Source organism: Podarcis muralis, chromosome 2 (genome assembly GCF_964188315.1).
Source record: "Podarcis muralis chromosome 2, rPodMur119.hap1.1, whole genome shotgun sequence".
NCBI lineage: Eukaryota > Metazoa > Chordata > Lepidosauria > Squamata > Lacertidae > Podarcis > Podarcis muralis.
The window spans coordinates 72,370,333-72,393,426 of NC_135656.1; the positions used below are offsets into that span (position 1 = coordinate 72,370,333).

The 23,094-nt window shown below is 44.7% G+C and overlaps 1 protein-coding gene across 3 annotated transcripts in view; it reads left to right on the forward strand.

The window, feature by feature from the left end:
• The window catches only part of HEMK1 (HemK methyltransferase 1, mitochondrial release factors N(5)-glutamine), a 52,458-nt gene that overhangs the window by 5,207 nt on the left and 24,157 nt on the right, over positions 1–23,094 (forward strand). For all 3 annotated transcript variants that reach the window (XR_013391946.1, XM_028718695.2, XM_028718694.2), the window contains exons 4-5: positions 7,109–7,202; positions 22,551–22,712. Coding sequence is in view for 2 of the 3 variants with exons in the window: in XM_028718695.2 (XP_028574528.2) it covers positions 7,109–7,202; positions 22,551–22,712 (256 nt within the window). In the remaining variant the exon portion in view is untranslated. The remainder of the gene's footprint in view (positions 1–7,108; positions 7,203–22,550; positions 22,713–23,094) is intronic.

The window sequence follows — 23,094 nt, forward strand, 5'->3', positions numbered from 1 at the left end:
ATTGCTGTGTTAATATGTTTATGCTTCAAAACTTAGGAGAAATACAAGTAGCCCCACTGTTAATATTCCATATTTTTCACAATATAGAATCGGACAGAAAACTGGACTTCTTTGAATCTGGGGTCTGTTTTATTGTACTCTAAAGGTAAAGGACCCCTGGACGTTTAAGTCCAGTCAAAGGCGACTATGGGGTTGTGGCACTCATCTCGCTTTTCAGGCTAAGGGAGCCGGTGTTTGTCTGCAGACAGCTTTCCAGGTTCTGTGGCCAGCATGACTAAACCGCTTCTGGTACAACAGGATACAGTGGTGCCTCGCAAGACGAAAAGAATCCGTTCCGCGATTCTCTTCGTCTTGCGGTTTTTTCGTCTTGCGAAGTGAGCCCATTAGCGGATTAGCGCTATTAGTGGCTTAGCGGGCTTAGCGGATCAGCTGATTAGCGGCTTAGCGGATCAGCTGATTAGCGGCTTAGCGGATCAGCTGTTAAGCGGCTTAGCGGATCAGCTGATAAGCGGCTTAGCGATCAGCTGTTAAGCGGCTTAGTGGATCAGCTGATAAGCGGCTTAGCGGATCAGCTGTTAAGCAGCTTAGCGGATCAGCTGATAAGCGGCTTAGCGGCTTGGGGAAAATGGGGGGGGGAGGAAAAAAACCCTGCAGGAACTCGTAAGACATTTTCGTCTTGCGAAGCAAGCCCATAGGAAATTCGTTTTGCGAAGCACCTCCAAAACGGAAAACCCTTTCGTCTAGCGGGTTTTCCGTCTTGCGAGGCATTCGTCTTGCGGGGCACCACTGTACTGTGATGGAAACAAGAGCGCACGGAAACACCGTTTAACCTTCCTGCCACAGCGGTACCTATTTGTCTACTTGCACTAGCATGCTTTTGAACTGCTAGGTTGGCAGGAGCTGGGAATGAGCAACGGGAGCTCACCCCGTCGCGGGGATTCAAACTGCCGACCTTCTGATTGGCAAGCCCAAGAGGCTCAGTGGTTTAGACCACAGTGCCACCTGCATCCCTTATTGTACTCTAACCCCACTAAGACAATAATAGCATCTAGCTCTTGAGGGTTCGCAGCCACATGATCCGGAAGCTGTACGCCAGCTCCCTCGGCCAGTAAAGCGAGATGAGCGCCGCAACCCCAGAGTCGGTCACGATTGGACCTAATGGTCAGGGGTCCCTTTACCTTTACCTTGAGGGTACTGAGTAAAAGTTTTGAAGATGAAGGGCAATAGCCAGGGCTGGCCCAAGACATTTTGACACCTGAGGTGGACCCTAGAATGGTGCCTCCCTCCCTGCCAGGGACGAAGGGGTGAGGGAAGGTTCAAAAGGTGAGGAAGTAGGATTGACAGTGTGATCTGCTGCCCCTGTGAATCCTGCCACATGAGCCAGTTTCTTCACCTTGTTTCATGGGTGGGCCAGCTATAGCAATAGCTGCTGAAAGCTTAGAAATCAATAGACTTCTAAAGTGGGCTGAATCTTTATCTCTCCCCACCCATCCTGGTGGGCAATGTTGGACAGGTTTGCCCACATGTCTATCATCCAATGTCACAGTGATGTCAAGTGACCTGTTTTTGCACAGCACTGTGCACAGAGCTCTGACGATCAGCTGATTTCAGACACTTGCACATAGTGCTTCACAAAGCACTTTGCAGGTGTCGCCAATCAGTTGATTGGCAGTGGCTGGAAAACCCCTTTTGGCTTAGTCACATTTTTACTTGTCCCCACCACCACCACCTGATGTCCTATATGAGGTCTAGAACAGCATGTAGAGAACCTTCTTGGCTCCGCAGGTCAGATCCTTATCAGGATCAGACTTGCGGGCCTCATTTGATAGGTGAGCAAAGCCACCCACCTATGAAATCACACAAGGCTCCTTACCCCACCCCAGGTAAGAGCAGCGCTTTTGCAGAGCGCTCACACACAACTCCCTGCTCCTCTATGAGCCTCAGAAAACCAGAGGTGCAAACAGGAGTGCTGGGCTGCTTAAACTGAGCAGGAGTTAACCCCCACTCATCAGTTCTTGAGTAGGGTTTAAATCCTGCTGCTTTGTGAGAGCCAGTGTGGTGTAGTGGTTAAGAGCGGTGGACTTGTGTGGTGTAGTGGTTAAGAGCGGTGGACTCGTAATCTGGTGAACCGGGTTCGCTTCCCTGCTCCTCCACATGCAGCTGCTGGGTGACCTTGGGCTAGTCACACTTCTCTGAAGTCTCTCAGCCCCACTCACCTCACAGAGTGTTTGTTGTGGGGGAGGAAGGGAAAGGAGAATGTTAGCTGCTTTGAGACTCCTTGGGGTGTTGCTCCTGAGGTCTTCTCCACCCTCCCAGGCCATTTGTCTCTGTTGTGAGCTATGTATGCCACACAGCCTACCCTGGGACCCTAACTAGCCTGTTCCCTCAGGTGCAGTAGAAGATGGGTGAAAGGAGAGCTTTTTGATCTCAAACAACTCCCCCATTTCTCTCTGTGTCTTTTTACATTGTGTGCCTCAGTTTGGAAGTTCATTTTTCGGCAGCTGCACTTCATCTTTATTTATGGAAATATATGTGCTTTGACCCGGCCACCACTAGAGGCTGTATTTGCACAGTTCATGAAACTTTTCAGTGCAAACCTGTGTGTTTGCTTACTCAGACTTAAGCCCCATTGAGTCCAGTGGGGTCTACTCCTGAGTAAGTAGGCATAGGATTGCAGTCTTATATAGGTAGCCATAGTCCATACTTGACCATTATGGTTTGTTGTGTGTTGGGCTTAGGAGATCTGTCTGTGTAATTTCCTTTGCTGTTTTCCTCTGCTATTCTTGTCTACTTTCTGGTAGAAAGAGTGACAGGGTACCAGACCAGATGCATTTTCCACCCGATGTGCAAGTTTTGGAGTGCAATTGCATTCTGAAGTTTGGTGCTTTCTTTTGAAATAGATATTTTAAGTTTGGTGCTTTTTATAGCTGTAAGGCAAGACTTGCTGCTCAGCTGTGCATTGGGTATTATTTGCATTGTGTAGGAATTAATGAGTTCTTTTTTTAATACTCAGGACAGGGGAAAGCATTAGAGAGCTTCAGCTTCCTTTTAAAAAAAAGCAACCTACAAATATCTTTGCAGAGGAGTGGGGTGGAGGAAACCTGTGGAGAAAATGGAAAGTGAAACTTGCGTGCGGTTACTAAGAATTCAGTGCTCATCTATTCATGGGAAATAGCACTGTGTGCATGTGTTAATCGTGTGTGGTTGGATTTAGCCCACTGTGCTCACCATTGGGCCTTCCCACTTCTGGAATGTGGCCCCTGACAGCTTTCCACTGGAGTAGTGTGGCCCTCTGCCCAGAAAAGGTTCCCCACCCATGAGTTATGCTTCTGTTCCATAGCAAGGCACTTCTGGAAACATGGGAGCCTACTCTGAACCTGTGCTTCCCTTCAGGCATTCCTTTCCATGCTAGAGTGTTTTAGCCATCTATCTATTAATGTTTTTTTCCAACCACGTATGCAAAGCAGCTAGTGATATTATAATTTATTGACTACATTTGTATCACACATTTTCTTCAGTGAGCTCAAGGTCATTTACATAGCTCTCCCTGCTATTTTATCTGCAGAACAATCCTGTGTGGTACGTTAGGCTGAGACAGTTGCTGGCCCAACGTCACCCATTGAGCTTCATGGCTGAGTGGGGATTTGACCTGTGTCTCCTCAATTGCACTCTTAACCACTGTAACACAAGCACATATTTTTGCTGGCATTTTGCTACCACCAGATGTGGCATGGTTATCTGAATTGAGTATCACCTGCCTCTTTAGGCATCTGGGATCTTCCTCTTGCATAGCCACTGGATACTTCCTGATGTGTGCAAATCACGGTTTTTGAGTATTTATAATCTAGACTTAATATATAACCAGTGGAGAGCTGAACCAAAATTAAGTGACCAAAAAGTAAATATATACAAATAAAGTTAATGCACATTGCTAGTGTTGCGGCAGAGAGCAGCCTGACCAACAGGTCAGAGAGGGCACTGCCTTCTCACAAAGCTAAATGGTTCACAGCTGACTCCTGCAGAGGAGACTTTTCAGCTGCAAAATGGATGTGCAGGAGAAGACAGTGTGGTTACATCTTCTTCTCCAGCCTCCCAGAAGTCTGGCTCCTAGTGCTATTCTTGCTGCATTTCAGGTGCTCATTTGTGCCCCAATCATTAGTGCATGTAAAGTTAAGAGTCCCACAAAAGTAGTACGTGCAGCCCAATTCCATTTATGCTTAATTAGTGATTTTAATGGAACTTAATTCCTAGTTAGTGTTGTTAAGATTGCATTTACAGCACATTTAATATGTAAGTGGATTGTATATGTGGAGGCTTACAAAAGAGAGAACAAGCCTGTCAGCAAAGTTGGGAAAGAAGACAACAATGACAACGTGGGAAAGTCCATTGTTAAGTTAACACAAGCTTTGCTCCCAGTTCAGTAAGCAGTTAAAAAAGTAGATGTTGAGATACAAAGATGCTGTGAGCCTTTGGAACCAAAAACAGTTCAAGGTTATAGGTGGAAATGCATACAAGTCATCAGTTCCTGTCTCTGGCTTTGTTCTCTTGTTGCCCAGAAATCATGAAGAAGACTCAGGTATTCAAAGTATGAATAAACTATACAAACCCCAACAATAATTGTTGCAGCTGTAGTTGTAGGCCAAGCTAAGCAACCAACTCACCAAGCTTCGGTTCCTGGTTGTTCTTGGACCATCTAATGTTACAAGAGAATGAGAGAGAGAGAGAGAGAGAGAGAGAGAGAGAGAGAGAGAGAGAAGTGGGTAGCATGGATATTTCTTTCAGTGGTTCAGCTTCAGAAGCTGAAAGGCAATGCAGCCTTCTAAGTTTTTCTTTTTCTTTTTTCCCTATAAGAAAAGATTACAGAATAAAAAAATGCTCATGATTGAGTTTAGGTACACATCAGATGTGTTAAGCAATGCAGATACCTTTAAGACAAGTGGGCTTTCACAATGCCTTTTGCCTATGAAGAATGATTTAACTGTCAGAGAGTGTGTTGCCTATCTAATAAAGATGCCAGTAGATTTCTTATCTACATTTCTTGGATCTGTACGTACCTGAAAGCTAAAATATATAACCTTATTGGATTCTAAATTAAACATGCTGGATCCTTATCTTGACGCTAGTAAGAGTGTATATTGAGAGATAAAGGGGGTGGGGAGTGAGAATAGTACCTTGGCTAGTTTATGATTCCTCAGGGTAGAATGTGTGGCTTGCTTTTTGTGAGGAGATGGCAAAAATACCTGACCAAGAAGCTTATGGTAACATGACAGCTGCCTGGCCTTCCTATAGTACAGGGATAAGGAGACTGCCCTTCTAGATGTTGCACTCCAGCTTCCAGGAGTGGCCGACAAGGAGGGGCAGTAGCACACACCTGGTCACTAGCATAGCTGCAGCTTAGCAGGAGGGATATGGTGGGGAGTTGTGACGGAGCCAGGAGGGCCTGGGGGGAGACAGATTTCCCATCCCTACCGTAGTCTTACGAGCCTGATTGTCATATTTTAGCTTTATACAGTGGTACCTCGGGTTACATACGCTTCAGGTTACATATGTTTCAGGTTACAGACTCTGCTAGAAATATTACCTCAGATTAAGAACTTTGCTTCAGGATGAGAACAGAAATCGTGCGGTGGCGGCGCAGTGGCAGCAGGAGACCCCATTAGCTAAAGTGGTACCTCAGGTTAAGAACAGTTTCAGGTTAAGAACAGACCTCTGGAATGAATTAAGTACTTAACCCGAGGTACCACTGTACTAAGCACCATCAGGAGTGACAGACTTTAGAGACAGGAATCTAGAATAAGTTCCTTCTTGCTGGATGGAATCTACCATGTGAAATGCCGATGGTGACTTTTTCTGATGCTTGGAACTGGGGATTCAGCACCCACAAAAGGAAGTGTAGCAAAGAGGAATGCTTCGTTGGGTCAGTTTGCTCGAAGTGGTTATTAAGGGACTTTCTATCCAGAATTATGAATGTTTTCATTGCTCAGTGAATGGTCGGAGGAGAGAACTGAACCTGAGCTGCAGGAAAGGGCAACCAAAGTGCTCAAAGGCATGGAACCAACTCCCCTGTAAGGAAAGGCTGCAAAGTTTGGGGGTTTGTGTGTGGACATGATGGATTTGGATTTGATATCCCGCCTTTCACTCCCCTTCAGGAGTCTCAAAGCGGCTAACAATCTCCTTTCCCTTCCTCCCCCACAACAAACACTCTGTGAGGTGAGTGAGGCTGAGAGACTTCAGAGAAGTGTGACTGGCCCAAGGTCACCCAGCAGCTGCATGTGGAGGAGCGGAGACGCGAACCCGGTTCCCCAGATTACGTGACTACCGCTCTTAACCACTACACCACACTGATCAGCGGGGAACATATCAAGAAGGGACATGATAGAAGTGCCAAATTATGCACAGTGTGAAAAAATCAGGCCATCTCTCAATGCTAGAACCCGAGATAATCCAGTGAAGCCGAATGTTGGGATATTCAGTAAAGACAAAGGGAAACGCTTCTTCATGCAGCACAATACTGTGGAATTAGCTTCCACCGGGTGTGGTGTTGGCCACCAACTTTGAATGGCTTCAAGAGGAGATTAGACAAATTCAGGGGAGATAAGGCTATTTGTGGCTAATAGTCATGATGGGTGTGTTACTCCCAGTGGATGAGTCTTCTGAATTCCATATGTGGGGAGCACAAAGAGGTCACTGCTGTCACACTCGTGTCCTGCTTGCAGGCTTTCCACAGGCATCTAGTTGACCACTGTAGGAAACAGAATGCTGGATAAAGATAGGTGTTTGCTCTAATCCAGGAGGGCTCTTACATTCTCATCTGGCTCCTGGTCAGTAGCTTGCAGAGTTGCAGATAGTCTGTCATGGAAAACCAGTGGTATCAGTTTTAGCTTCAGTAGTACAGTGCTTCAAACTTCGCATTAGGGAACATTTGAAATCTCTCTGTCATAGGACTGAATGTTCTTTTTCCTTCCCACTCCACCCATTAGAGAAGGTACTGCCTGTCCAGTTGTTTGTGCTTTGGAAAAGGGTGGTATATTTGAGCATGATGATGAGTTACTGTAAGCTACTGGATTCTTGGCCAAGTGCACAGTGTAATTCACGTCCTCTGTTCCAGGATGCCAGTGCAATATGTTCTGGGTGAGTGGGATTTCCAGGATCTGACACTCAAGATGAAACCTCCAGTCTTCATTCCTCGACCAGAGACAGAGGCAAGTCATCATAAGGGACAAACCTCAGCTCTTCTCCAGAGTGCTGCATTGCTACACACGTACGCCCACCTCCACTTACAGGAAGCACAATATTAGGCAGCCATAAGGACATTCCTTCCCCTGCCTCCTTTCTCATGGGTAGTCTTTGCTGCCTGGGGAGAGTGGGAGAGGTGAGCACTATCATAAGCACATATGATGAGGTACATATTTTTACCCTGGTCGGCTGCAGCAAATCTCAGATAGAAAATCTTTAGAATATATGTAGTTGATTTACACACACACACAATGGCAAAGTATGTATGCAATGACCCAGCTCATGTGTAATGTTAAGCCAGACCATGAATGTCCAGGCTGCTGGAGACAAGATCATGACCACTTTGCTTCTTCAGTCTTGCTTTGGCTGCTGTGAGCTAAGACATGGTTTGGCTTAAAGTATTGTCCAAACCCTGGTTCATAGTTTGTCTTGCTCCAGACAAACCATGAGCTGTAAACCAAGAACAGACCTTGGCTGCAGCTTGTGTGTTAACTGGAATGAAACAAACAGCCCCTCCCCTCCCACTGGTCTTCCACTCAAGATTGCAGCCACTCCAGTTATTTTTGGGTTGTGCTTTTTTTTAAAAAAAGAATTAGAGGGGGATGGGAGGTTGGAAATGCATGTGACTGAGCATCACATGTGATTTTGGCCTGAGTTTCATGCTCCTTTTCCAAACTGACATTCCTCTGCTCCAAGAGGAATAGAAAGTAGGGCAGGACAATTTCAGCAGTAACTTGGCACAGCCTAAGTAAGAATTGCAAAGTCAGAGTCCCTTCCCTGTTAACCTCCAACCCTTCAGGACTCCAATGATCTTTACATATGTGGTGGTCTTTATATATGCAAAGATGGTGCTCTTCTAATAGTGTTCAGTTGTGAAATTCTGCTTTTTGTTTCAAAAATGTATATAGCTCTTTTGGGGTATAAGCTACCTCTGAAACAATATAAAAACAAAACAACATTGTTGGGTAGAGCTTAAACAGAGAGTTTAGACTAAGGAACAAAAACTTGGGTGTATGAAAGAGGCACCATATGCCCCTAAAGTCCAAATTATTTCTCAGTTTTGCCTAACCATGAGGCAAATTATTTTCCAGAAGCAAAGGTCCCAGGGATCAGAAAATATGGTGTGAGCCATTCAAGAAGGTGGGGGTTTCATCTCATAATTTTCTGGCTCCTCTTTAGTTATCTTCTGTATTCTCTTCTTCTCTATCCAAGTGGTTTCTAATGTGCTTTTTTCTCTTCTGATTGTTCCTTTTGCATTTTGCTGTTCCTTAAAATCACAAGACCTAGAAACCTGAAGTTCAACCTATGGAAAGTTCACTGAACTCTCCAAGGTTCTGTGTCCTCAGGACTGGAAGTTGAAGTTCATTAATTAGACAAAATGAATGCCCATGTCCTATACAAAAGCAGGAACTGCTTTTAACTTTGGGATCCTTTGCATAGATATCTACTGTTCTAACAAAGAAATCCCAGCTTCAAAGTATCTGTTAATATTTTGGGTGCCAAATCCTTCTGTGCCAAATGGAACTTACAAGATAGTGGATGGCCCAACACAAGTCTATCTGGTGATATCGCTGTTTTCCATGCTGTGTTGTCACTATCTTCACGCAATATCGCTTCCCGCAATCATTAAACAAATGCCTGCTGTGTGTGATGCAAGTGTTGATAGTAAACACAAGAGTGTGTTGCTTATTCTGCCCATATGTTTGCATGATCGATGTTTGCTCGTGCCAGCCTAGTTTGCAATTCAATGCTGTGTTTGATGTGAACCATTGACTAAGTGCTAACCTCTGTACTTTTTTAAAAAAGCAAAAACAACGTATTTGTAATGTGACCTCCTTTTCAAGCCCCAAAGCCCTTGAACTTCTTCCCTGATCCTTCTCTTTGCTAAAGCACGTAAACACTGGTTTGGCCTGATCTGAACCTATGGAGTTTGTCAGTGTTTCTCAACTGGCTGCACAGTTTGTAAGGGGATATATCTGATCTGCTTGCCAGTAATTCACATTAAGCCCCTTGGGACTTAGGAACTGCAGTTTGAAGGCATCATTTTAGAACCAGATTGTGTAGAATGGCTGAAGGTCTTCCTTTCCACCTAGCAGTATGGGACTGATGCCAGTTGACCTTCCAGGAATATTTCACAGATTAACGAGAACACCTGGAATTTGCCAGAAATTGGGGCTACCAATTTTAGAGAGACTTGGGGAGGGAGTGTAACTTGCTAACAAAAAACAGCAGCTGCGTAAACGATCGTAGTGGAGGAGAGAATAAATAAATAGGGAAGTGTTTCCTCCAAAATAACTACATGCGAGATTCAAAATTTAAAAAGAGCAGTGTAACCATCATAGAGCTGCTTCTACTCTCAACACAATTGGTTGTTGCATCACCTCTTTATTTTCCGTGTTGTCCTCTCATCACCCAGGGAAGAGATCACGGCATGCTTAGTTGCTGACCAAACCATCAGTTTTTGAACTCTTGGACTTTGCTATATTTGCAGGTTGCCAAGCACCAAAGCAATAACACAGATCTAAATTCGGAAGGCAGAGCAAACCCACTTCCATCTGCTTTTGGATCGTTTTCTATTCTGCTGCTTCTAGACATAGTGCAAGCTATCAACAGGGAAGTCTTCAATTGAAATCTTGCCTCAGCTGTAGTTGCATGTAGCCTCAGCCCTCCATCCCTCTAGCAATATCTAATTTAGTCTACCTTCCAGGAACGTTGTGAGGCTTTATCAGAAACACTTTGAACACTTTACATTTAAAAATAAATGTTGTTGTTGTTGTTTTGTTGTTATTAAGAATGCTTGCTCTCACGCATTTGCTGGTGCTTTAGATGCACAGGTCTGGTGGAAAGAATGTCCACATCTTTCGCACAATAACCACATGGATTTAAGGTCAAATTAGGAGATGGATTCTTGGATATGAATGGAGGGAGAGTGAGTGTTCAAGCAGTGAGATAATGCCATATGTATGTGTGACTTCCTGTAATTGCCAGCATTTCATTTATACATATAAACCTGTTGCTCAGGCTGTGTACTTGACCAATTTCTTTAAGCAAAGATCGTGGGCTGCAAGGTCATTATGTAGCATTTGAAAACAACAGGATTTCTCTTGCAGGTACTTACCCCGGAATTTCATTTGAACTCTGGCTGATGAAAGAATTGCATTTCTAGTTTCCAGATTACCAGAAGGATCATACAGTGGTACCTCGGGTTAAGAACTTAATTTGTTCTGGAGGTCCGTTCTTAACCTGAAACTGTTCTTAACCTGAAGCACCACTTTAGCTAATGGGGCCTCCTGCTGCCACTGCACGATTTCTGTTCTTATCCTGAAGCAAAGTTCTTAACCCGAGGTACAATTTCTGGGTTAGCGGAGTCTGTAACCTGAAGCGTCTGTAATCCGAGATACCACTGTATAGCATATTTTTGTTACCTGTGTAGCTGAGTTTTCATCTATGAAATACTTAGAAAACTTTCTTATTAATACTTGAGTGATACTTGGCCATTTGCCACAACTTTCCTACAATGATCTTTGTTGATAAATTGATATAAGGGGAGGGGGCGAACCCCTTTGTTCAGTGCCTGCCACAATACAGATCTACCTCTGTATGTGTGGGTGGGTGCATGTGTGTAAATAATGTTTTACTTGAGCGGGGGAGAGAATTAGAATATTGTAGGCTTCCCATAGGTGTCTGGTTGACTGTACAGAATGTTGGGCCAGATGGACCTTTGACGTAAACCAGCAGGACTCTTATGTTTTGCTTTGGGTATCTGAAGAAGTTTGGAAATAAGCATGCAGTTTTATACATGGCTACTAGGAAGTCAGTCCTACTGATTTCAGAGGGACTTGCTTTGTAGTGACTGTGCCCAGGATTACAGCCTTCATCTGATTAGATTTTAGGTGGAGAATACACTCCAACATTTTGTTGCAGGTCTCGCTTGCCTAATCTTATATTGTTGAATCCTTTTCTTTTTACAAATATTTTTTAACACATGGTCCGGGTAAATAAAAAAAAACCACAGAAATAATTTTCTGTGGGAGAAGACATGTATACCATCATCAAACCTTTTATTGGCATCACATACAAACATCCATAGCAAATCAGCACAGAATTATCACCTCCCCAGTGACACAAAACATTTGTCAAATGTCAAAAGAGGCAAAGCAGTCTAACATTACATCTCTAGGTCTCCAGGGAGATCAGACGCCAGCAATGTGTTTCAATGATAAAAAACCAGATAAAGATATTTAGCCACTAACTTGGTGAGCTCCTGATCACTCCCCAGTAATAGTAAATGTATGACCTCCAACTCTGGTTTCCATATGGGGATGCAGAGTTGATCTAGGAACTGCTGGCGGAGATCAGCATATAATTTACATTTAAGGACCATGTGTGTAAGAGTTTCCACCTGATGGTCTTCACATGGGCAAATTCTGTCTCCTTCCACCATTCCAGAGAACTTTCCCCAAAAGGGGTTTGATGGATTTGAATTAAACCTGGCCAGCGAAAATGCCCTTCTTTCTTGAGGATTAAGCAAAAATTCAAGATAATTATGGTTAATTTCATGTGCCCAAGAAAGTTGAAAGTGAAGAGGGGAATATATTTTTTCTGCTGCTGCTGTTAGTTCCTGACGTTCAATGTCCCACAACCTTGTTTTTATTATAGCCTTGGCAGATGGTGGGGACATTGCTCACAAAAGTTCCACTGACAACCCAAATTGCTGTACCTTTATGTTAAACCGTTGTAGCCCTGGGGAAGGAAAGGGGTCTAAAAAAACTTCACTGAGGAGAGGATCTTTATCTGTTGTGAGGCAGATGTTTAACCAGCATAGACGAAATCTCGCCTAGGCAATGGTCTCTACCTTGTGTTGACCTCCCTCTAGACACAAGGCTGCATGGGATACACAATGTGGGACAGCAAAAATCTTAAAAAGGAAAGCTGCCTGCACTCGTTCTACCAGCTGGGTAAACCCTGGCAGCCAGACTGGAATTCCATAGCGCAGTTGAGCTATAATTTTGGCGTTGAAGACCTTGAAGGCAGAGGGGATGTGCGGATTACCTCTTGTTTTGAAGAAACATATTATGGCCTGCATAGACATCTTACTGGCATTCACCGCCGTTACACGGTATGAGGACCATAGAAGCCTATGATGGAATGTAATTCCCAGATAGTTAAATTTGAATGCCTGCTGAATGGATTTCCCACCAAATGCCCAGCTATAGCTCTTGCGTGAATTCCCAAAAACCATTATTTTGCTTTTATCAAAGTTCATACACAATTTCATTCTGGACAGATAGTCAATACAGGAGTTTAGCAATCGTTTTAAGCCAATTCTGGTCCGTGAGAGCAAAATCATATCATCTGCGTATAGGAGGAGTTCCCATTGGCTTATAATATTTTCCCCTAAATATCATGTGCTCTTATTAACTTTGTAAAGTCAGGGAGACACAGCTTAGAGAAGCATCCTGCCACATTCCACGATAACAACTTCAGAGAGGAATATTGCACCAGGCCATGGCATAAAGTCAATCTAGGTGCATGTCGAAAGGTTGGCTATCGCTTGGAGCCCCAGACGGTTCCTGATGTATTTCCTCCACTACCTCTGGGGCTGCGGTTATTAGTCCATGGACCCTGGTGTCATCACTTCTTGAACTAGCAACTGGTCATACTCGAGTTGTCAATTTGGGGGGTAAGTTCACTAGAACTTGGAGCAATGTCAGAATTGTACTCCCTTGTATTTTCTCCTGGAGGGATTTCCTCTGTTAAAATGACCTCTGGTGACCAAGCCAGCATTTATGGGTCGGGGCATGGATTGATGTATTAAAATGTCAATTTCCTGTAGATGGACTTTGGGGCAGTCCTGGAACACTGGGGGGAGAGTGAGTTGATTAGTGATATGTACTGAATTCAGCAACTTTGGCATTGTGATTCCTTCCCGGGGAATTTCTAGTTGGGCTTCGGCTGAGTTCGGTCGAGGCTCAGAGCCCAGGACGTCCAGCATCCCGAGAGATATCTCTTGTTTGTTTCTGAGTAACTTCTAATCTAGCTTGCTTGTCATCCATATCTATATCCTCTCTAACAGACCTTTTAGTGTTCATATTCATGCAGCCCACATTGGCCAGATCCAGGGGTTTTGCCTTGGTCTTGTTGAAATCACACAGCAAGACTTGGATACGGTTTGTTAAATCCTCTAATTCTGCTAGAATAGTGTTAGTTGGTGCTTTAATTATCGCTGTTGTTTCCTCAGTATTCTTTTGGAGCAGCAATTTCTTCAGAGGCACTAATTGAGGCCTCTCCGGATTAACTGGAGCTATAGCACAGTGTTTCCCAAATGTTTTTGGGCAACGGCACACCTGTTTACTGAAAAAAAATCTCGCGGCACACCACCATTAAAGCCCCGCCCCGTGACGTCAGCGCGCAGCGTCACGCCGGGAGGGACGCACAAAAGTGAAAGTTTTTTCCCTCCCCCTTGCTGGGGAACCTCCAAGCTTTGGGGGTGGGAGGAGGCAGCAGAGCGAGGGACTGAGGGACGGCGGCAACTGAGGCGGCGGCGGCTGAGGCAGAGCTGGGAAGGGGGTTTCCAGGGGACACGGCAGCTCCTCGAAAGGCTTCTCTCAGCTGCGCTCAATCCGCCTCGGAGAGGATTTCCCCTCCGGTCCCATGCGTTCGTTTGGGGCATCGCTCCGGCTGCTCCCTCTCCCGCCGCGCAGGAGCGATGCCTCTCTCTGGCTTTCCCTCCGCGCAGGCTGAGGGAGGGAGGGAGGGGCGCGTGTGACCCGTCTCTGCTGGGAGACCAAACCCAGCGAGGCAGAGTCGCGCGGAGGCGCCCAGGCAGCGCTTCCGGCTGCGAGGAGGAGCGCCAGGCAACAGCAGGAGGCGCGGCCTCTCCTCGCCGCCGCCGCCCCGCCTCTCGCCGCCCGACTCGCCCGCCTCCCTCCAGGCATCTCGCGGCACACGAGGCAACGTCTCACGGCACACTCGTGTGCCGCGGAACACCGGTTGGGAAACACTGCTATAGCAGAATCAGCCAGAGGGGCTGGCTGATTTCTGGGAAGGTTTAACCTTGAGAGTGATGTTATTCTTAGCTCAGGAGTTAGTCGACTAGCAGGCTTTTGACTGCCTGATAATAAAGGCACAGCGTCCAAGTCTGCAAACACCCTTCTGATTGAAATGTGAAATCTACTTAAAAAGTCACACATTTTAGGAAGCAGCAGGGGAATGGCATGGCTATGAAATTTGAGAAGCAGTCTTATTACATTTGGCTCGGCAATTTTTCTATTGTTTTTAGGTCCAAAGAACCTATGTTTAATCGCAGTAGTTCGGATAAGGAGGAGCAAACTCTTGGTCTGGTAATCCAGCACCCTTTGTTCTCCCAATTATTTCGGATGATCAAAACTATCTGATCCAACTGCAAACACCTTCTAGTGGGATGTGGGCCATTGGTCTTATTCCGAGGACAGAATTTAATCTGAGCTTCTTGGGTGCTCTTCCTTGAAGGATTGAAGGGCTCCAGCCTGCTTGGTTGAGCACTCTCAGCATTCTTCCCCTGGGACTCAGGGGACCGCACCAGGCTCTCCTCCTTCTGACCCCTCACCACACGATCCCCAATGCTCTCCAACTTCCAGAAGATCAATGCCGGAGACCTTCCAGTGAGTAGGCTTTGCTCTCCAACCAAGCTTAGCAATTCTTCAGTAAATAACTCCTCGGTTGCTTCAGGCAGTTTAGGTAGCTTTTGAGATGTTTTTTGGGCGGAGGTGTGGGCTGCTTGGGTTGCTTTGAACTTTGAGAGCTTTCCTGTAGGTCTGTTTTCTTTAAACCTTTTGATCTAGGGCCTTTTGGCTGCTTGGGGGGATCTTCCCAGACCCTGTCTAACTGCTGAGAATTTGAACAATCTAGGGACTGTTTGTCACGCTATGGAGATTATCCCCCTCCTCCGTTTGCTCTTCCGACCTTGATCCTAGCCCTTCAGTAGCCTCTTGTGTGCTGTTTCGGGAGTTATCCAGTCCGAGAAGTCAGTCAGACTTAGTTGTTTAGATTTGGATCTGGTCAAGCGGCTCGGCACAGTAAGCACTTTCTGCCGCAGCAGCTGCTTTTTCTTGGGCATCAGGGCAAGGTCAAGACCCCCGGAACAATCCAAAACAATCCTCGTTACTTACGATTTGTTCAGTTTCCGAGCTGGGGGAGAGGGTGTCACTCCTCAGCTGCCTCAAAGGATTTGTGTATACAATTTGAATCTATGAGCTAAATTAAGCTTTGCTGTTTATATTTCTAGGATTTTCTGCAGCACACGCTATCCAACTGTCTTCTGTTTATGGGTTTTTGTTAAGCCACCAGAGGGCAGTCATGTTTTAAGCTGTCAAACAGCTCTTACCTTCACAAATCTCCTTTCTTGTAACTTGAATCCATTGGTCTGGTTCCTACCTTCGGAAGCAGGAGAAAACAACAACTGCTCTTCCTCGCCCTGTATCTTGTGTGCAAACTGAAGGACATTTTCTGTAGGGATTGCCAGGATAAGAGGTGCAATGCCTTCTTCTATCAGCAAGTGTTTATGCTGGAGATGACATTGGAACCAGAGCACTATGATGGCATACAGTGACTTAGTTCACACATCACATGTTTAAACCATAGTTTTAAACCCACCCTGGTTTAATCTGAAGAAGCAGCATGTTAGTGCACACTGCCAAAAACTATCCATGGCTGCTGTCCCCAATTGTTATGTGCTACCTCCGCTGTTGCAGGCAATACGCCTCTGAATGCCAGTTGCTGAGAATGGGGAGAGCGCAGTTGCACTCGGGTTGTACATGTGGACTTCACATAGGCAGCTGGTGAGAATAAGGTGCTGGAGTAGGTGGGCCATTAGCCTGGTCCAGATGGACTCTTCTTATGTTCTTAATATGCCCTACTTTTTCACTTGAAAAAGGCAACCAAAATGATCAATTAATGGAGAATAGTCATTACGGGCTGCCCTGCCTTCAGGGTCACAGGCCACACCTCTCAGTACCAGTGGCTAGAGATTCACAAGTGTGGGGAATGCTGTTACACTTGGGTGTGGCTTGCAAGCTCTCATGGAGCATCTGGTTGGCAGCTGTGGGAACAGGATGCTGAGGGCCTTTGGCCAGATCTAGTAGGGCTTTTCTTATATTCTTATCTCTATTGGAACCCTGGGATTATCTAATGTAGCTGAATGTTGGAAAATTTAGAGCAGACAAAATGAAGGACTTCTTTGCACAGCACTGTTGCACTTAAAAGGGCCCCGGCACGTGGTCTCCCACTAAGCAATACTCAGAGGAAACCCATTAAAACTCAACAGATATGGGTACCTTAAGTCTGTTGATTTCAGTGGGTCTTCTCTGAGTACGACTTTAGCTGGATACAACCCAAATGCCTTCTCCTCACATGAAAAAAATTCATAGGTTTTCCCCCCTGAATAACTCCTCCATGAATTTAAAAGGCTTGAATCTATCCACTTCCAGAGATCAGTATTCCGCCATTAATAGCAGGCACCAGCAGTAGCGCTGAATTGGCTCTGTCGGTGGCTGTGGAGGCTTGTCCATTAGGGCAAACAGGGAACTGATCCGCCAACCTCAATTGCCCCCACCTACCTGCTTTCTTACAGCCAGTCCAGGGGGTGGCACTGGCTCTCATCTTCCTCCTCTTTAGTCCTAGGGTTGTCTTTGTATAACTCATCAGAGATCCAAACTAGTATTAGTTGGCATGGTCGGTCGTAGGCTCTGCCTCTCTGTGCCATTGGCTCTGGCTCCACCTACCCTTAGCCTCCCTGATTTCTGCCCTGCCATTCCCAATGGGCACTAGCCACCACGGGGCAATGTGCCCACACTGCCCCAACCTTGCTGCTGCCGCTTGCCATCCCAGTAAGCAGTGGTGCCAGCTCCATGGCTCTTCCCCATCAACCATTCCTACCTGTGTATAGCTATGACTTGGGAACTGTTAGCAGTTTTCATTCCTGTAGTCCTGTTTTGGACCTGTCCTATTTCTGTGTCAGTCCCGTTTTGCACCATTACATACTATGGAACTAATTCATTTCATTGTTTTCTGGCCAAACTATTTTACTTCTGGAGTTTGCAGGGAGGTAACATCCCTTTCACCACGCTATGCATGATTTTATGCATCTCTCATGTTCCTCCTTAACTACTTTTCTGAGCTAAAATGTCCCAAACATTTGTGGGCCTTTTCTCATGGGGGAATTCTTACAGCAGTGAAGGTCCTTCCTAATGCAACTATTCTTTCTTAGTAAAGATTGCGTGGCTATTCTGTCACTTCTTGTTTCTTACAATGGTGTCTTAAGAGTTTAGGATGTTAGCTTTGCATCATAACATCCTGTACATCCTAGAGAACCAAGAGACTTCCTTTTTTCATCTTACCTTTTACCCAGCCAAAAGACAGCTAGGAGATATTGATTTTGTGTGTGACAGCTGCCTCCCCCCCCCCCCCCAATAACTGGACAGGAAGAATGCCTTGGTATTTCCGGGAAGCAAATTGGAATATGGAGAAACTGTTTAGTATTCCTTCAAATGAATGAAATGAAACCATACCAGAGCTCATGCTATATTGACCCCCTGAGCAGCAGAGTTAAGGGGCATGATGAAATAAGTTTGCATTATCTCATTGAACTGCACTTTGTCAATAATTTAGTCAGGGAAAATAATGTTTTCGTGTACAGTGGTACCTTGGGTTTAGTACTTAATTTGTTCCGGAGGTCCGTTCTTAACCTGAAACTGTTCTTAATCTGAAGCTCCACTTTAGCTAATGGGGCCTCCCACTGCCGCCGCGCTGCCGGAGCACGATTTCTATTCTCATCCTGAAGCAAAGTTCTTAACCCGAGGTACTATTTCTGGGTTAGCAGAGTCTGTAACCTGAAGCGTATGTGACCCGAGGTACCACTGTATGTTGTCATACAGTGCCAACATACTACTTGCAAAAATTTCAGAATGCTTTACTGGGTTGTTTCTAAATAATTTCTGGCCCAGTCAAGCCTTTGCAAGTTGTTGACACGACATCTGGAGACACATAGATTGTATGTTCAGGTGAGGTGATCTTCCCTTACAAAACTCCCAGAATTAACTTTCTGGGGAAATGTTTTCCAGATTAGAAACTTGTACCTCCAGGAATGTATCTTCTGGTGAAGGCATCCACAAAGTTCATGGAACTAAGAGCGTCTGCTCCAGCCCTCTTGCCTTCAGCATTGTTCCTATATTCTACATTGAATATTCATATGCCAGTGTTCCACTAAAAGCAGGTTACACAGCGGTGCACACACATACATGTTTACCACAACTAAGAGACATGTTTGTATAAGGCAGTAAAATATTTTGTGCATCAGCACAATAATCAACAAAATATCTAGTAAAACATAATCATCACCTGCCATTGTAATGGCCTACTAAACCCTTAACTATACAAGAATAGACAAACACAGATCTGTGGCTAAAGAAGGGAAGAAAAGTGGAAACCTTGCACTAGATGGAAGAGACAGTAAAATAAGGGGAAAGAATTAACTGTCTAACCTAAGAGTAGGAAAGACTAAAGAAGAAGGAAATTTTATATATATATATATATATATATATGTATGTATGTATGTATATGTATATACACATACACATACACACACACAAAGTCAAATAGGCCAAGGAAAAGTTTAAAAGAAGAGAAATTCACACCTTAAATAGGGCTGTCATATTCTAGTTGGTCTGATTCAGATGGCCTGCCTTGCACATCACAAAAACTGCTTCCTGATTATGCGAATCTAGATTTCAGTTGGAAAAGTGTTAAGCATCCCCCTTTCTCTTTCACAGTAACTGCCTTTTCCACTTCAGGGTGTCCTTTCCAAGGCTTCTTTAGAGGAAGGAAATTGATCACTGGGCTTTTCTTACATATTGTTCCACATACTGAATAGTTTTAACCAAGGAGGTTTATCTGAAAGAAGATAGGGCCCTGCTGGTCATAAGCAATTTTAAGTCTTAAAGGCTTTGAAGGCCCAAACCAGCACTTTAAATTTGTTGATGTACTTAACCTGAGGTACCACTGTAAGAAGAAGAAGAAGTTGTTGTTGTTGTTGTTGTTTTATTATAGCAGCATCCTGCCCCATTCCTCTTACAGCATTTTATGCTGTTGTTTTTCTTGATCATTGTTTAAAGCAAATGAAAACCAAGTAGTCCTCTTTTTTTTGGTTTCTCTCTCTCCCCTGCCCTTCCCTCAATGTCTCTACCAATGATAGTTCAATATATACCAGAGCAAAGCTGTTGAAAAAGCTGGTGCTGCTGTTTTCAAGGGAGGGAGGGAGGTTTCATTTTGAAATGCTGTTGCTCAGCCTCCAGTTCTAGGAAAGAGGTACTAAAATCCTCAAACTGCTCTTTGGAACCTGTGCCAGTGACTCAGACTGGCAGGGTGTCTAGCATGTGGGATGTGCTCATAGTGAATGACTAGTAGGTAGTGCTCTTAAGCAGTTACGTGCGTTGTGATATTCCCATAGGTCGAGCCTGTCACCACCACGCTGATGACTCATCTATCCAGTTGCTGCGGGGTATACATGAAACTAGGTCAGATGCCTCTTCAGTGTTTTAGCATGCCATGTGGAAAAGGCTGCAGACAACATGGAAGAAACTGTGACCAATGTGCTACTGATTCCTCTAACCTCATAATTTTATCCTCTGTAGCTCTGATCCTCTGTAGCTGCATCATTAGGCTACGTCCAGACCACTGCTCTTAATTTCTCCATTTTCCTTTCGCTGTTCTGGTTCTAATCTTGGAACATTTTGCCCTACGCTAGCTCCTTGTTCTCCTGGGATTACCAGCATAGTTTTATTTGTAGTAGTAGTAGTATTTCTTGATAAATGCTGCATCTCTGACATTGTTCCATTTGTACCCTAGTAGAAATACGATGCTGTCTGCTTTAAAAATAAATAAATGTGGGAGGGGAGCCTTTAATGGAGATAGTGAGAGTAACCAGTTTCTGAGATAATGATGCAGCAAGATTTAGCTTTTCCTAGAAGAAATTATAATTCAGAATTACTAATATGCCAGGGTGCATAGATGTAGTGCTTCAAATTCAAGATGGTGTGTGTCTGTATGTGTGTGTGTGTGTACCAGCTACTGATATTCAGAGGCCCATTGGCTCTAAGAGCAAAGGTAGGACATAGTCATTGTGGCTGGTAGCTGTTGATAGCCTTGTGCTCCATGAATTTCAAAGCCATCACTGCCTCCTATGAGAATGAGTTCCATAGTTTTAACTATGTGCCATGCAAATAAGTAGTTTCTTTGATGTGTCCTGAATTCCTCCGACGTTCAGCTTCATTGGATGTCCACAAGTTCTAGAGTCTGCATTTACCTAGTTGGAAGTTCCATTAAATTCGGCGCAATTTGAATCAAAATACCCTGCACGCTGAATGGGTAATCCAGTTAAACCCACTCTCTTATATACCCATAAATTAATGGCATTCACCGGTCCATTGGTTAAGGATGAAACTAGGCGTGGTGATGGCAGGCCTGGCTTTATGTTGAGCACATATAAACCAACCAAAGAGCCAACTGATGAGGAAAGCCTCTGGGAGGACAAACTATGGGAGGTTTAAGACATGGGTAGGGCTAGTGTGGAAGATCTAGCAGTCTTCTTTTCCCCCATGCTCCTTTTTCTCCCACCCCTTTTTTACTGGGCACAGATCCAGGTTTGCATGGATCTGCCTCTGTTTATATGGAATTTTGATCCTTAAGGCGGTAAGCTAACAAGGAAAAGGGCGGAAGCAGGGCCCTTCCTTATGCAACTGTTATATAAACACCACCGTGAATATAAGCTCGTTGTTTGTATGCTCATGTGATACGTCTCAGCATTCCACGCTGGTGCTTGAAATTTTTCCTGAAGTGCTGAGGCCTTTGTATGTACAACACACATTGCTGCAAAGTACCAGAAAGCCAGCACGTTCAAGGGTGCTTTTGCTGACAAAGCTTTCTAAGTATGGGTACAAACTTCACCTGCAAATTCGTGGAAGTGCCCCTTTTATGACCGCTGCCGGCAGCACAATTCCCATCTCTCAGTTGAAAAAGAGAGAGCAAAACAAATGAAAGTAGAGAGTACTAGAGACCTGTGCTTCCTGAGTTTCTGTGTAATCTCCAGCCTTCTTGTGGGAGCTCTAAGAATATTCTGTGTGTGAGCATATTCTGCTTGTGAAGGAAAGAAAGGTGGAAACTCTCCTACACCAAAAATACTAATCCTTTTCTTTTCATCACTACAGCTTTGCATTTGTGAGAATGTAGCCCAGGATGAGTTTCTTGTTGCATACTGTCATCTGTCCCCCTCTCCCCTTGCTTTGTAATCCATTATTCTCACTTTTAGATTAGGAAAATTAATTTAATTCTGGAATGCATATGAACATGGCCTCAGGCATTGAGGGCCTCCTAGAACGGCCTTCACCAACCGGGTGCCCTCCAGATGTTTTGGACAAGGTGGGGCTGATGGGAGCTGTAGTCCTAGAGCATTCATAGAATTGAGCAACCTGCAGGCTGAGTCCTATGCTGAGCATCATCCCTCCCTTTTCCCCATGTCAGTGTGAATATCTCTAGCTACCCACTCCCCACGGGTAAATATTTTGCAGCAAACCCTGAAGGACTCCTCTGCCCCAATTTCTACATTTCATTACCAGTTTTCAACATCCTAATAGTTCCCACAGCAACCAGCCATGCTGCAAACACGTGGGAGAAAACTGGAAGAGACAGATGGGATTCCTTCTAGGCTTCTGTAGCCTCAGATGTACTATTATGACCCACTTTCTGGTTGCTCAATTTCTAGAGGAGGAGGTATGCAAATACACAGGTGTAACAGGCAAACAGGCGTCTCTCCTGGGGAAAACTTTTTGGTCTAAAGCCACTCAGGTGAAGTAAGCAGCTTTCTGAAAAGTCTCCATTCCACACTAACGCAGGCATTAATGCACACACAAAAAATACTAACAATAACTCAACATTATTAAAGCCTTATCATTTTTTTTGCCTTTGCACTTTGGGGCATTTGCGTTGTTCTTACAGGCTTTGTTTCTGCATGGTGAAGGGGTTTTGTACAGGTTTTCACTGCATACAAAACTATTGTGCTAATGTTATTAAGGGTTCCTAGGCATCCTTTTTTAAGAAATAAACGAGGACCCTTTCCACAGCACTTGGCTTTATAATATATAATATATTGTGTTCAGCACATGCCTCAACACACCAGCTAATTCTACAGTATCATACAGAAAGCTCTGCATTCAGACAGTAAACTGAGAAATTAGGGTCAGACTCCTGTGGACTCATCACAGAACCTGCTTCTTACCTGCTAGGAACTGGTCTCCCTTATTGTGGATGAAGAATGCAGGAAGCGATCGACCTCAGCAAACTGCAAGCATGCCCAGCTGTCTCCAGAGAACAATGGACTTGTGATCCTAGAGGTTGGCTGTGGCTCAGGAGCGATTGCTCTGAGTCTCCTGAAGAAGCTGCCTCATGTGAGTGAAATTTTCATTTATGACAATAATGTTGAGAGACCTGCCCCTGCCCTGCTTCACTAGGAAACAAGGAATGGAAAGACGAGCCACTGCTTCCAAAAGTTTTCCACCTGAGGTCTGAAAGTCAAGAACAAACATCATATTCATTTATTTATTTTTTGCACCAGCAGCCTCGTACCTGGCGTGGCTCAGGAATTCCCAGGGTGGTTTAACAATCATTCCCTCTTCGCAGGCAACTCTTGGAATTGTAGCTCTGTGAGGGGAATAGGGGATCTCCTACCAGCTCTCAGCATGCCTAACAAACTACATTTCCCAGGATTCTTTGGGAGAAGCCATATAAAAGTAGTATGAAACTGCTTTGAATATATAGTGCAGATGGGGG